The sequence below is a fragment of the Euwallacea similis genome, chromosome 4 (assembly GCF_039881205.1).
Source record: "Euwallacea similis isolate ESF13 chromosome 4, ESF131.1, whole genome shotgun sequence".
NCBI lineage: Eukaryota > Metazoa > Arthropoda > Insecta > Coleoptera > Curculionidae > Euwallacea > Euwallacea similis.
The window spans coordinates 900,052-915,879 of NC_089612.1; the positions used below are offsets into that span (position 1 = coordinate 900,052).

The 15,828-nt window shown below is 37.2% G+C and overlaps 1 protein-coding gene across 1 annotated transcript; it reads right to left on the reverse strand.

The window, feature by feature from the left end:
- Positions 1-7,204: 7,204 nt before the first annotated feature.
- LOC136408630 (forkhead box protein fkh-2-like) lies at positions 7,205-8,522 on the reverse strand. Its single transcript, XM_066389731.1, has one exon. The coding sequence runs from the start codon at positions 8,447-8,449 to the stop codon at positions 7,574-7,576; it is 876 nt and encodes a 291-aa protein (XP_066245828.1). The 5' UTR covers positions 8,450-8,522; the 3' UTR covers positions 7,205-7,573.
- Between the last annotated feature and the right edge of the window lie 7,306 nt (positions 8,523-15,828).

Genomic DNA, 15,828 nt, shown 5'->3' on the forward strand with positions numbered 1-15,828 from the left:
TTTCGACTCAATATAATTTTTGGCATATTTATAGGGTGTCTCGAAAAATTTTCGCAAGGAACCAAACCAAATGTTCCATACAGAAGCGAATACCTTTGACAGTAGTTTTAATTACTAAGATAACGATATATAATTTTTTGACCACTGTGTAATGTCTTCTGGTCTAGCTCAATTATTTAATTCTCTGAATTAAATTGAACAGCATTTGGTGAGTTTCGTAATGAAGCAAGCACGAGTTAAAATAAATATTATGACCCTACTTCCTGTGCACCATCCACTCGTCTTAATTGGTTAAGTGAAGAAACCCAACAAAAAGCAATAAGACGGTCCGAAACAAGGTTGTTAAAGTTTACATTTGTAGAGTACTTTCTATCAGACTTAATTCGGTTTTATTGGCGCGCCTCTGACGAGGCTTGAAGCCTTCAGGATTAACAGGATTGAATTCTATAGAGTGTAAATCTGAATTGTACGTAGTCGAGGTACAGGTGCGTGTAGCTTTATATTATGGTCTCGTCATAACAACGTTGGAAAGCTCCGAAAACCGGCCCCGAATTTGTTATAAGCTGACACCTCATTAAAACTGACTTTAGACCTATTTCGTTGTATATGCCAGGTTCGCTGTAGTTGAGGGTATAATGCGGAAGGATTTAGTGAAATGAAGGGAATTTCAGAGTTTTCAATAGCAGAAGGAACAATCCGGGCGGGTTATTGTGTGTCAAAATAGATGCCCAAATGTGGACTCAGACCTTTTCCTTCTTCTCTCAAAAACAGATCTCACTTCAGCTCCTGATTGAGGATCTCACTAAACCTAATCGCCCCACAAACACAAAGGCCTCAATTTCCGCTTTGGACGCCAAACCGATCTAAGCGCTTAATGCTTCTACCCCTATGTGATCATCTTCCAAAACATCCACTATTGATACATCAAACTTCCCAATGCAGGCACACACACTCTCAAAACAAGGAATTTAATAACCCCCAACCCCTCAACTCTTTTCTAGTTTATCTCATCTCATTAAAGAGCGTTTATTTTGCTTCCTGCCGCGTCCGACAATGCCGAGGACGCTGCCTGACGGGCGTCGTTCTTGTCGACGCCGCCGTCCCATTGTTTCGATCACGTGGCCGGTGTTTTGTTGCTTATTTGTTTCCAATGGCTCTTCGGATGTGACTAGTTTAGAGTTTCGTTTTCGGGTTGTTTATCCACCCGGAAGAATCGCCAACAAGCTCGGACCTTGTTAAGGGCGCAAACACACCCTCCCGCGGTCATTATTTTTAACTGGCGTTGCATAAGTTTCCTTTGTTATTTTTGTATATTTGCAACGAAAATAAACTACTCCTGCAGAGCTACAAGTCATCTAAGTACCAGAAATATCCAATAAATTGGCATACTCGAACAAAAGAGGCTTTTAAGATTGTCTTAAAGTGATTTCGTCTAGTGTTTAAGGTTGGCATCACAACAATAACATACGCCAGCAGATATGAGAAGAGATCTGATAAAGTTGCGGTACGGCTTAATCTCCGATATACAGGCTGTACCGCCGACTCGATCAACATTAAATGCGGAGGTTAAAACGTCTTTAGAAAGCGGTGGTGTTCAAAGAAAGCGCCTGTCAGAGATGTTCATTTGATGAAGAAAACACTTGACGTGGTACGAGAAATAACGCGTAATTTGCCGCCTCAAAAGCTCTAACCCTCAAAGGGTCAAGCACAGAGAATCGCTCCTAACCAAATTGAAACGATGTCGAAGCAAACAACATCGTCTGATGAAAACACATTTAATTGAGGCAGCTTAAGTGACCACTTAAATTTTTATTGAGTGTAGGTAGACTAATATGAGGCCGGTTATAATGGAATATGAGAATGTGTGTATCAGTCAGAGGTCAATATTTATACACAATTACAACTCGTGGGATTCGAAGATTGTCCTTAATGAGAGTAAAGGCAAATGGCTACGCCTACGATGATGACCTTTCCAGACGTAAAACGGTACCTATTGATCTTCTGAAATGTGCGCTAATTCTCCTTTTTTTCATAGTATAGACTATGATATAAGTGAAAATATGAATCTTTTCCTCACTGTGTTGGCCCGGTTAGTAACAATTAGTCGTGTTCCTACGGACCCGCCGGTCGCCCTTCAGGTCTGACTACTCATGTCAAAACCCAAACCGCAAATCTCATGAAAAAAACCAAGATATCACGCTCCTTTTAATAGACATCATCATGTTTACAATCAGTTGTGTTTCCACGTAATCTCCTTTTGTTCAACTTATTACCTAAATATTTTCTTAATTTTACTCTGGTTGCTATAGATCGTTGCGTTGCAAAAAACCTTCCGACTTCTTTAAATCCTGCTCGACTTTTTTACAGGTCGCTCCTTTTTCTTCGAGGTAACTGTCATCTGTCGAGGTGTTCTCACGTTTTTGCGAGCTGAGAGCACCACTTTACTGAAGGTATTCTCGCGAAAAATGTTTACTTCACTCTAACGTACCTGAGAAGTTAAATTTGTAAAAAAACAAAGTTTGAGAATTAATACCTCTAAAACTGTGAGCGATGTCCCCAGGGTAAGACCCTTTTTCTAAAATTAATTATGTCCACATCTAGAGTTTTACGCACTTAAATTTCAACTAGCAGCTATCGAACAAGTCATAAAATTAATGTACCTTAAACCGTGAAAATAAGAATATTTAATAATTAATATATTAACAGAAGTAAGATACATAAAAACTTTATAAACTGCATAAACTTGAATAAAGTCAGATTTGACAGGAGTCGTATCCTAGCAACAGAACAATTGAAGAACAGTTGGAGCATGGCCTTTTAGTTTTTAATCTCTTTTTGCTCGATTTGATTGGTTTAATACCAATGAAAAGCCAAAAAAAAAAAATGATTGGGCTGATACCAAGTCACAAAAAAATTTGTTTGTCAATAACGATTTCTCGAAAAATGTAGGAAAAAGAGTGCAAAAAGATATAAAATTAAATTTACTATCATATTGTCAAATCTTAGTTGTTAATTAGATTAGGGTTAAAAAATTCATATAATTTTAAGGGTGACCCACCCCTTATTGAGCTTTCAGCCACTTCAAATTTTTGGCAAATAAACGCGTCAATAAAACAAAAATATTTCCTAAATTTAGTTATTCCAGGTTAAGGCTTTCCTAAAATACAGAATTTTTTCAATTTTTTTTGTTCATCTTCTGAAACCGATATCTCAGCAACCGCAGGTATCAGAAAAAAGCTTCATATAAAATATCGACATATTTTAAGGTCTTTTACACGCACCTGTTCTGTGTCGATTGCATTGTGAATCATCCCATATATCCTCATGAAGGACAGGATGGACTGTAGAGCAACTCAAAAGGTACTGTACTTATACCCAAAATTAGAGCTCTGCACCATTCGATCGCAAATATTCGTGGATTTTGTTGACCAAAATCTGAAAAAGTAAAAATATGACAAGCAACCTCTTTGGCTTACTCTTTCCGAGACAATTAATCTGAGCTAAGAGTGAGCCCAAATTTCTCTACCGGCTAGCGAGATGCGATAGGCCAAACAAAAGCCACCGAAAAAAAAGAAAGAAGTTTAATCAGTTTTGAGAGAAAAACTGAAAATTGTGGTTCCTCCACGGGGGAAAATGCGGAAGCCTTTGGGAGTGACAGCAACAACCCTCTTTAAAAGGAAACTTTGGCAATACATTCCTGGAAATCCTAGAGAATTTTCACTCCTTAAGCTTAATGATTCCGATGACAAATTTCCGTCTCGTGCCACAATCAACAACAGTCATCGATTAACTGGATTAGCAATCTGGATAATTAGCAGTTTGTGATTCACATCCGGGCTGCAGTTACAACACAACCATCTGCCTCCATGAATGGAATTGATCAAAGTGTCAAAAGTCAATTTCAAGACTACGACTTGAAATTACGAGCAGCGGCTGTGTAGTAAATTATGAAACTCCTTAATGAATGAATGAATGAATGAATGAATGAGTTTTGCTGAATTGGTGTCTGCTTGCATCCGTCTCAATTTCTTTCGTGTAAAGTGTTCTTGAGCAAATAATTTTATAGAAATATTGCAATATGTCAACAAAATAAGGCCCGTAGGTGTTGAAAGTTGGTCATGTTGCCCTGCAGGTCAATTGTGAATTAAATAAATGTTGACGTGCTTCTTTTAATGCAGTTGATTCATGTACATTAACTAAATTGAGCTTAATTGAAAAAATACACAAGAATTGGTGAGATGTGTTTTCTCCATTATACCCACTGTGGCGTTGCCTGTGTTAGTAGGCGTTTGTTTGCTCTATACCCACCATAGTTTAGGCCCTTGAAAGCCACAGGAATCTCTATCAGGGAAATGAAGAAGGGACATCCGGCCATGAAAGCTAATGACTTTATTGCTTTATTGTTGCAGCTCTGGTAATCATTTACACGCTTTTAAAATTGAAAAGACTTATCATGACGTTACCTGCAATAAAACTAATTCACAAGTTCGAACAACTTCAAAAGGAAGCCTACCTCAAAGCGGCTATGGTAGTGATTCTGGTTAAACATTCTGTCCACAGAATATAATGGGGCCTTAAATATGATTTATGGAGGACTTTTATTTGGGGACAACAGCTTGGAGCTACCCTAAACAATCCCAAACATACCGGATTTCGATTTTTACGCCCCACGAACAATAGTTAGATTGAGATGTATGAGCAGTGGCGCGCTTGAATAATACTTTACGATTAAAAACTTGTCCAGAAAGTTCGGTTTTCCTCTTCACGCCACGACCTATTTTACCCCCACAAAATTATCACGGTGGTAGAATTGGCCTTTTCAATAGCGAACCAACTTTCACGTCTCCGATTACATGTAGCAAGTCTAATTTACATTTTTAAGAAATATATTTTCCTATAGTTAAAAAGGCAAAAGGACCGATGCAGACGGTGTCCTTTGAGCTGTGGTCTGTGGTTGTTGATCAAAGGGGAAGAGCCGCGCATATGCTTGAATAAGGTGTTAGGTTGATTTATTTTCTTCTTTGGTGTCACTATTGATAAGCAGGAGTAATTCAAGTTTAAACTTCACTGCTCATTAATAGGCAAACATCCTTGATGAGCATCAGAGAGCTGTTTGAAGCATTGAAACGGCAAATTCAGGCTCCACGTTGCCTTTTTGCTCAGTTTCTGAGTTTCCATAAACGCTCCATTTCCATAGAAATTAAGCGCGATGCAAATATATAAATCTGCGTTAACTTTTACAGATTTCGCCGGAGGTTGGAGAAACGTGTAGGAGGCCCACTTTGGAGGCCCATAATTTCGTTACTGCGTTAGAGATAGAAATCTCCACGTGGCGCCACTATTCAGATCTGGTCATGTATTTTAAGTTACTCTGTTACATATGTATGGCAGAAGTTTCGTGCATAAGAGCTATGACTAATTGAAGATGAAAAAGCACTTTTTCAGCCCCAACCTGCGGTTTTTTGGACGATTTAAAGTCGGTTCTAGTTAATTATGAGAAAAAAGGTGTTTTAAGGCAAATAAAAGATAAAGGCAGTCATACTTCATTTTCGATTGTTTTGAGTCAGTTTAGAGATTTAAACTAGAACGTTAATAACAGCAAAAATTTATTACACATGTTAGTCGTGAAAAGCGCTCTGTATATTGAAAAGATTTTTTATTAATATATTAAACAGCCAAAAGAAGTAGATTGTTTTCCTCTTTTCATTGGAGTTCAATTAAAGTCTGCAGCTGTTACCGTTTTCGAGACATTGTCGATTACATAAGGGAACTAGAAGAAACATTAGCTACTAAACGCCACGATTTCGTTTCTTTTCTTTTACATTTCTCATCAGTATCTTCGAAACAAGCCCCTTTGACGTTCATTTTTCTCATACCCTTTGCAACCACCTAACTCCAAAAAGATGCATCAAACGTCCAAAATAACCACATTTTTGGTTTGGAGCTCAAAACTGTGTGTTGCTCCCTTGTACCTCTCATAGGTCACTTAAATGGAGTAATTACTATAAATGTTTAAATATACATATAAATTAAAGAGAAACAATAAAGTTATATTTAAAAATTCTTTAAAAAATCTAGCTCCATGGTAAGAGAGGCTTTAAAACACCGAGTCCAGCGCACTTTAGACTATGTCTATTCGCAGATAATGCACCGATATACCACTCCATTTTAAAATCAAGATTTTTCGAAAATTTTGCGTTTTACAAGCTTTTTTAGTCTTTAAGATTCAATTTTTATTTAAAGCATTTAGAATGAGTGATGACACCCATAGAGAAAACTACATTCAAGCTATACCTATAGCCATAGAATGTCTCCGTCATTAAAAAGTTCGGGCTTTTCCAAAATATTTATCGATTTCTTAAATTATTACTTTGTTCGAATTGTTACACTCAAAAAGGAAACTTTAGAATATCCGTATTCACACCATAGCCTCCAGTTTACTCATGTATTAGGAAATTAAGAATTTTTACTTTTATTAATATTTCATTAATGTTTTACGAACTATTTGGATTCTTAAGCTTACCTGAAAATTGTAGCATTTCGCATCCAAAATAGAGACTTTAGAATAAGTTTATTGAACACCAAAGTTCCCCCATTGTTCCTTTCGCTCCGATCTTTTCTTCCTTTTCAATTCAAAATTTTTAAGACATATGAACATATTTGGATTCTTGCAAATTTCATAATTTAGATAACTTCACTACATAGAAAATGTAATTTACGAAAATTAAAAAAAATTTTGATAATCTGACACATTTGCTGTTTCCAAAGTTCTACCACTCAATATAAATTAAATCGCATTCGCGCATATAAAGAGGACTTTGGACTATCTATACTTACTCATTCTATAATCATCATTACAATGAATTTAATGGTTTTTTCAAACATATTTTGGCCTAAAAGTTGTTATTATCTAAATTTGGAATTATCATAGAATTCCATCAGATCGTTAAGGCAACTCGTTAAAGTGTTGAAATTTCTCAAAAAGTGAAAATATATGTATTTTTCCAGATTTTAGAGTCCAGAAATTGCAGCACTAAATGTAGCTGAGGAGATTAATGAAGGAAGTTTGTTCTATAACTATTGTCAAGTAGCTACTCGTTACTTCTAAATCGCTTTATTTTGAAAGGTAGGTACTAGATTAGCTCATAATAAATAAATAAAACTCTCTTAATAAAGATTTTCTCAAATTTAATTAACTGTCAAAATAGTCTAATCTAATTAGTTTCCAATCAGGCATTGGAAAAATGGAAATATCACAATGAAGAAATGGCGCTAAAATCAACGTTATACAGTGCTAAACAATATTTGAAGAAATCAAACTGGCATTTCTTCATGGTAAAAGGTACAAGATCGTGGGCAAATTGCACACATAAAAGCACTATATCGCTAACAGGCAGGATGGATATAACCATTACTAAACACTAATATCACTTTCTCCTTATCTGCTAAAACTAGACTAAAACCTAATATTCACACTTATAGGTTTCTTTATACAATATGTACATAAATCAGTCAGCAGTCTATCTATACATATATCTTAGTTATCACAGTTTTTTTAAAATAAATACCGTCATTATACCCTTGGAGGCATTAGTACTGGGCTGGTACTTGGTGCTGAAGACACAGAACTGCCCGAAGGAGAAAGTGATGGATGTGGTGCTGAAAACATTCCATTGAACTCCAAGGAGTTTGGTAGAAATTCCATCCTTGGAGGCTGCACAGCCATCAACCTCTCCATCCCATATTGGGGCGCGTAATGGGGTAGGGGAGTTGGTCGGACAATTGTAGGCCTACCAGCTGCCATATAGGGCCAATATCCTGCTGGTGAAGGGTAAAACTGCTGCTGCTGCTGATGCATGAACATCTGCAAAGGGTTGCAGAGGGTTAAATTCCTCCTGAACGCTGCAAGTCTCGCTTTGGACGCCGCAGTCGATCTCCTCCTCAATTTTCCAGTGGTGCCACCAATGAAAACATCATCTGCTGATGGGTCTAGGACCCAATAGTTGCCTTTGCCTGGATCGTCATAGCTCCTAGGGACTTTCACAAAGCATTTGTTCAAGCTCAAGTTGTGTCTAATGGAGTTTTGCCATCCTTGTTTGTTTTCCCTGTAGTACGGAAAGTTCTTCATGATGTACTCATAGATTCCATTCAAAGTGAGCCTCTTCTCTGGGGAGTCTCTTATGGCCATCATGATCAACGCGTTGTAGCTAAAAGTTGGCTTTTCGTTGGTTTTACTGGCAGGCTTCTCATCTCCACTTGACGACTTTGAGCAATCCAAAGGAGCAGCTTCTGTATCTCCAGTAATATCGAGATCACTCTCAGACTCATCGCTGTTAGATTGGTGGTCAGCCTCGGGGGTCGGTGGTAACACCTCCTCATACCCCTTGGACAATATAGCTTCAATGGAAAAGTTGTACCGGGAGGTTGAACTCGGATTCACCATCATCATTGTTGGGAACACAGAAATCGCACACGACACACTCTCAACGGGCTGTCAGAGGGAACTGACTTTCTAGCTGACAGTGCTGAAACGCAGCTGTGTAAGGGAGGAAAAGAGGATGTCGTCCTTCCCCACCATGTCTGCGACCAATCACAATCGGCCAATAGCAGCGCTTTCGCTCCAGCTTCACGCCTTAAGGCCGGTCTAGAGTGTAAATGTTTGGTTTACATGGGCCGGGTGTGTTTCGAATGTTTACTTACAAATGTATGGGAGATTTTGTTTGTTTTGTAAATTTTGCTGAAAAAGTTTGGAAACAGAGCGATTCAGAGGGTGGGGGTGAGTTTTGGGGGATTTGGAAACTGGACAATGAGCGTTTTGAATTCAAAATGTTTGAAGGGTAAGATCATACTATTTTCAAGAGGATGTTTTCAAAAAAATTCCTGAAGGATTATTATCCGAATGAACTTTACGTTGTTTATAACACTGCAACCCTCGTCGGGTTTGGAGTTTATTCTTGAACATGTATCAGAATCAACTTTATGATTTTTAGTTATCGACTCAGTTTATTTTATCTAAAGAGAATATTTAACCTAAAAATTAGAGAAATTAACATAAAAATCATCACATTCCAACTTTGAGCAAAATCATCAGAGTCCATGTTAAGCGCTGGCCAGATTCGACTGCTTTAAAATCCCGTTAAACTACTTTCCTTTATAAAATTTATGTAAATTTAAATAATTGAAATTTGGTAAATAATGAGCAATCAAAATCCTTATTAAACGCTCATTAGAATTGTTGCAATATTTAAGCATTCTATGCAAATGTTTATTGAATCTGACGATATCGTTTTAGTCGTGCTTAGTGAAAGCCGAATAAATTCTGCATCGTCAACTAACCGAATTATACAGTTTTTACCTGTAGACAAGCAATCATCAGAATCGACTCATGCCATTTTTTCCTTCATTTCAAAAATTGATGACCATCAAATTTTGGTAGAAATTGCAAGAAAATATTAAGATAATAAAATTTAGCAGAATTGGGCGGTTTTTTATGGATCTATCGTCAGATTCATGCTTGCGTCATTTTAATTAATCTTCTGAGTAATGTTCCAAAAACAATGACCAAACTTATACCTTGAAGCATGCTTAATGAATATGTAATATGTTAAATAATCGTGATCTGTAATAGACGCCTCAGAATCTTCTTCAAACAATAATCAGAATCAAACACTGTCGATAACATTTCTCAACTCGTAGTTTTTCTTTGAGGACCAAAGTGCCTAGGGCGTGAATATTAGGTAAATAAGAAATAATTTATCTTAACGATAGATGGAATAAAAAAACTAAAAATTGTTGCCAGAAAAAAAGGATAATAATGAACACAGTGATAACTATTTTATTAAAAAACGTATTACTATTACAAAAAAGGATTGTTCCCGTTATGTTGTGCTTGTTCGGATGATTGCTGGAGCCGGACTGGCTTGTGATGCCGTTTTGCTTAATAATCATTTCACCGAAAAATAATCAAAGAACAATCGCTTTAGATCTGCCGAAATAAATAACCGAACTGAGTTGTTTAACGCAGTAATCAAAAACTTATTTTAAGTATAATAACTTCTAATCTGATTGTCATTAGAGTTGTTTTATTCAACAAAAATACTAATATTTGTCAGAATCATAAGACTTACTGCTGAATAGTGGTCAGATTTAACCATGAGCTATAATCAAACTTAGGCTCTATCTTTTCCTAGATATTGAGCATTTGAAAGATGAGTAGAAAAATGCAAAATAATGAAATCGTAACGTTTATCAGAATTTTACTAAATTTCGATAAAATTCAGTTTATATAACCATCATCAAATCTAATCATGGGTTGCGACATTTCACCTAAAATTAAGAGTTAGATGTTCCACTTTCCTAAATTTGATGTGTATTGAATTGCCCTAAGCTTGTCAGAATCACCCAAATTAAAATTCTTCTTGGCATTAGGAGTTTAAGAAATGTGCTGGAAACGCAAAATAACGATAATCTGACCTTTATCAGAATTTTCAGAACTTTTGCTCTATGATGATCAGAGTCAATTTGCACAACCATTACCAGATTGATCCCTAAGTCATTAACTTACTACCTATCATTAAGATATTCCTCACGGAAAGATTCTGAGCCTCGATTATGATACTAAGTTTTTGCACATTTGGTGTTTATTGGATTTCTCAAAACTGATCGGAATCAACCAGAATCATCTGAGATCTTTTTCTTTTGCGAGAAAGCACTCCTTTACAAGCCACGAAGTTGACATTCAGAATACGTATTATAAGATCGAATAAATTTTCCCTTCCCCGTCGAAATACCTGCACCTCCATCACTGCCTCAAGCCCTTTAATAATCAATTTCCGATTTTCTTTTATTCGGGAAAACGTGAAATTGTTCTCATGGGAAGGGTGTCTCGTAACACACTATTCCAATTACTTGTTGTGTCCACTTGTCCAATTTTGCCCCCTAACGAGGCGATTTTGTTTCGCAAGCCGTGTTGTCTAAGGAAGTTTCGGCCTCATCATCAGAGAACATGAGAAAGCTTTGGGGTGGTTTTTATTAAAGCTACCCACATACGTGTATGTGTAAAATGTTGGCAATACAAGTCAAAGCGGGCATCAAAACAAACACGCCAATCATATATCCCATAGAACTGCGTGAGAAGTCCTGTTTGGACGATGCGGGTTAAAGAAATCTCGCCCTCGATTTGAATAGAACTGACTTCCATACAAATCACCCGCACATTGTGTAGGTAATGTATTCACCTAAAATGATATCAATAGCCGACTTAATTAACGTCAGCTAAGGAAGTTCCCATGCATGAGCAAAAATTGACCCCCGAATTTTCTATCTGATTAGAGCTCGAGTAAACTCGAACCGCTGGGCTATTAAGGGTGGGTTTCTCAGTCTAGTGCTATCAAACAATCCGCTTTTATTAAAAACCATTTAATATTGGTTTCAATAATACGCCCAGAGGAGGGAAAGGGCAGGTTTGCATTGTTTTTTGTTTTGGACCATTTCCAACCGTTAAGGGGGATAATGGGGTTGGTCAACGCGAAAAATGCCATCTGTGTGGATGCATTATTCGATTTATGTTGGTTTGGAAACTGGAAATAAATCTTAATAATAAAGCGATAAATTTCAATTCGTATCTCTCAAATTTCAATTTGCGAAATATTTATTTATGCCCAGGGATTACGACGTCTCACTTAAATCCCTTATTTACGCATTTATAGGGGTTGTTTTCTCTCATCGAACAGATGTTTCTCTTCTCTGGTTCAACATCTAATTGACACTCGACACTCTCTGGCTGTTTTTATTAGCCATCGGTTTGGTGTTTTATGTTGTGGCTTGTTATCTATTATCGTGTTACTTTTGCTTCGCATCTGTCGGAGTTTTTTGAGCGAAATAACCGCGTTTAAAACAAACACAATCTCCCCCAAACTTCCTAATTATGATAATTAAAGTATGGTGCAGGAAAGCTATTAAAAACGCGTTAAAATGGGCCCGCATCCTAAAGCCCAGTGAATGACTTGGACACTTCCTCTTTCACCCCTTGTTTGTTAATCAATGGTATTTCCAAAACACCCCTATTTACTCAATTAAGCTTAACTAACACTGTGGACAATGCCCACAAATAAAAATATGCGTCTGACCAGCATATCGAACATTATTCCTCAATTCTTCAATTTGTTTGTCCATAAAAATTCTTGTTGGGCTCGTTTTCGAATAATTGCTGGGTCATCATCTGTCGCACACAATATATCACCTACAATGGCCCAGTTTGCATCACATCTGCCTTTAACAGGAACCATTCTTTTGCGACAAAAAGTAGTTTTTCGGCACGAGGACAAGAACTTGTTATTAGATCGGATTTAGAGGGCTAATTCCGAAGAAACCACATGTCGTCCGGCGAGGGGCTTTTCACAAGTCGTTAACTCTGTTATTGGGACGTCAAGATAGTTGACATTGTCCCATCTTTTGTCTCCGTTCCAACCCAGAAAGAGATATGTCTGTATCCCATTCTATGGGACCGATACGTTTAAATTAACATAAGCGGTACGAAAGTACCGAAGCGACTCAATACCACAATTTTCCGAAATGGAACTATAACAGGAAGAGGAAATAATGCAGAAAATTCTTAGAGTCCTCTTCTTAAAGTTCTCTAGAAACGTTCTCTTAAACTCTTCTAGTCCTCTCAGCATCACCCTTAACACTTTTACAGCAAATTCTCCTCTTCAAATACTCCTCGCAAAGCCCACCAGCAGCTGAAGTTATCTTGTTCTTCTCTCCAACTTCATTCATTCGCTGCTGTTTCCACGTTGCTTTCGGATCAACCGTAATGTACGTAAAGCCACCCTGACTTTTCCCTCAATCACTGACTAAAAACAAAGTCTGACAACGCTGTGTCTTAAGTCATAAAGTCACCGAATACAAGAAAACATTGCGATATTTCCAGCCTGAGTTCTTTGCATTTACTAAGTGCATTAGATTAGGTTTTTATGAGTCCCGATTTGAGACAGAAGGGGCTGCAATTCATGAAAATTTAAATTATGAGATGTTATCCTGATTATGGGAAATCAGAGTGTTGTCAACGATAAGATGTGAATGTCATTGAAAATAACAAAAGCGAAGAGTGATGTTGTCAGATCGAGTTCTCTTTTGTCATTCTCGAATTGGTGCTAGAGCTACTTCAAAACTGACTATCAATGGGTAGAAATCGGCAAAAGAAAGCCCTTAAGTTTTTGATGGAAAATCTGGCAAACATGTCCCCTTAAATAAGGAAAAAGTATGTTTCGTAGTCACACCTAAATTTATCATTCAAACTCCAAGCCTAAAACTAAGTCTGGCAACGTAGACCTTCATCATAAATTGCAGTTTATGTGACGGCACTGAAAAAAAGAATTCGAAGCGTAATGTTGCCAGACTGTCTCTATTGTCTTCAATCTTTTGAAAAAACTCTACGGCATGAATTAAAAATTCCAGGATTTTGATTCTGAGTTTATGGAACTGGCTTTGGCCGCGTGGATATTTGTGTCATAAGTCGCGATTTTCAACAGAAGAACCAAAGGTGATGTCGCTGAATGTACTTGTTTCACTACCTTATTTCGCTTCCGGAACTGTACCAAAAGGTATTTGGTACGACGCCGATTTCAAAAAAATCTGACTGAAGATTTCATACTTAGTTTAGGAAAAGAACCACTGATTTGAAGTTAACTTTATCAACGTTGACGTGGGTCAAAACAATTGCATTGCAAGTTGAAAATAAAACAAAAGCAACTCGTGATGTTGCCAGATTGATACATTTTTCATAAGTTTCAATTAACAGTTTTTCCCAGCGCGCAAAAATCCAGTTCTCTTTTTTCCTTTCGGGGTCAAAATCTTCGGAACTGCGACCTCAAAACTAATTAAAAACCTGCGAAAAATTAAAAGTCTTCTTGTCATTTTCCATCTAAACACTGACTAACCTGAAATGCTCATAATCCGCTTAGACCTTTGCAGGGATTCAATTTTGATGACACGATGACAAGCCAATGCTGAAACTCACCAGCCACCACAATTGTGTGTCACAAATTGACTTTTCAGGCCGCATTGTCACTTTCGGGATAAAAGAGAAAGATGTTGTGTACCTTTTCTTGGCAAGAAAATTGTTTCTTTTTCATAGATGAAAGGGCCTGTAATTAACAATGGTGCTAACCGAGATTTACAAGTTCCCGAGGTACAGAACCGGACTTATTTTTTGTGTGAATGGGATTTGTGTAAGGGGGAAGCAACAAAGCCGGATCTGAGAAAGGTAATCTGCGTGTCGAAAGGCAAACGTCACTAAGCAGAAATAAATGGAGGTGTTGTGGGGATTGAGTCTTTTGAGAATACCGGCAAAGAGGGCAAAATAAGCCCTCACTGACATCTTAATCTGTTCGCAAATTTCCTATATGTGATCTCATTAGCTTCGCAGAATTACCATCAACCGATTATGAAGATATTTTTAACCTCAAATCTTTCTTGTTCATAATACGCGAATAAACATTTTATTTATGGATAAAAGTAATTGAACAACCTCGAATAAATCAGATTAGCATAGTCATTATTGGGATGTTTCGATGATCAATCATCTGCGAGTGCACCTGCGAGTATTATAACTGAGTTACTAAGGCTTTGATGTGGTACTTGAGTTGCTGCATTCTCTTTAGCAGTACCCAACACCAAATGACCAAAACCTGTAGTTTTCACACCTACAAAGAAAGCAAGACAGCCGCCAACGTATCAAAGGTGTGAACTGTATAATTACGAAACAATACATTACAATGGCCGTCGGTGCTTTTACAATGGCGGCCGTTTCATTTTCATCCATGACGTGGCAAACACAATACGCGTGTTCTGCGATCATTAACACTCTTTGGTTAGTGGTTAAACTGATTAAATTCGATGATACGCAATCGATTGTCCGGTGTTATTCTGAAAACAACCTCTTATTTTGAAGACACCACAGGGCCTTGCAATTAAGCCCGAACTAGTTTGTAATCAGAGAAAAATGAGCCGACAAAAGTACTTTTCTTAATTGGCTGTGTAAATGGCCCACGTCTTCACTTGCAAGCTTGAAAGTACACAAATAACGCTCAAAGCAGATTATCAGAAGTGCGTTTCGTGGGTCTGAAGGTTTTTATGTCTTCTCTCTCACTTTTTTGCTGTTCTTGGTTAATTGTTCCAATTACTTGGCTGCTCGTTATCCTGGAAAAGACACCTTAACCGGAAAAAATATTGAAACGTTCCAGAGGCGGAGCATGTTGGAGTTCCACCCGAAGCAGGGGATGTACATACATGTCTGTAATTTGATAAAATATGAGCTTCTTTAAATGGCAATTAAACTACAGCGCTCGTGCGTGTATGTTATAAATTTCTTACATCTAACTCGGAGAGTCTCCAAGATATATAGGGTGTTAGTAAATAAGTGCGAAAGATTTTAATGAGTGATTACCGAGGTTTTTTTAAATAAAAAAGTTCATATAAACCCAGATCCGAAACAGTTAGTTTCCAAGATACAGAGGCTTAAAGTTCTTATATGGCCATGCATGGCATATTTTTAAGGAAAAAAAGGCACGCCAACGATTTTTTCTAAATGTTCCATTAATTATTAAGAAAAAAGACAAACATTATTTTAGAATTAAGTATAATTATAATAATTGTTGAAACAGCCCTCACCCATGATACAAGATCTTTACCTCATTGACTGGCGTATTCGTTGAAATAATTTTTTATCTTGAAAACGGCCACATGAGCGAGAAAATACCAAGAGGTCTTTTTTGTTAACAATTAATGAAACATTTTTAAAAAATCGTTGGTGAACCTTTTTTTCCT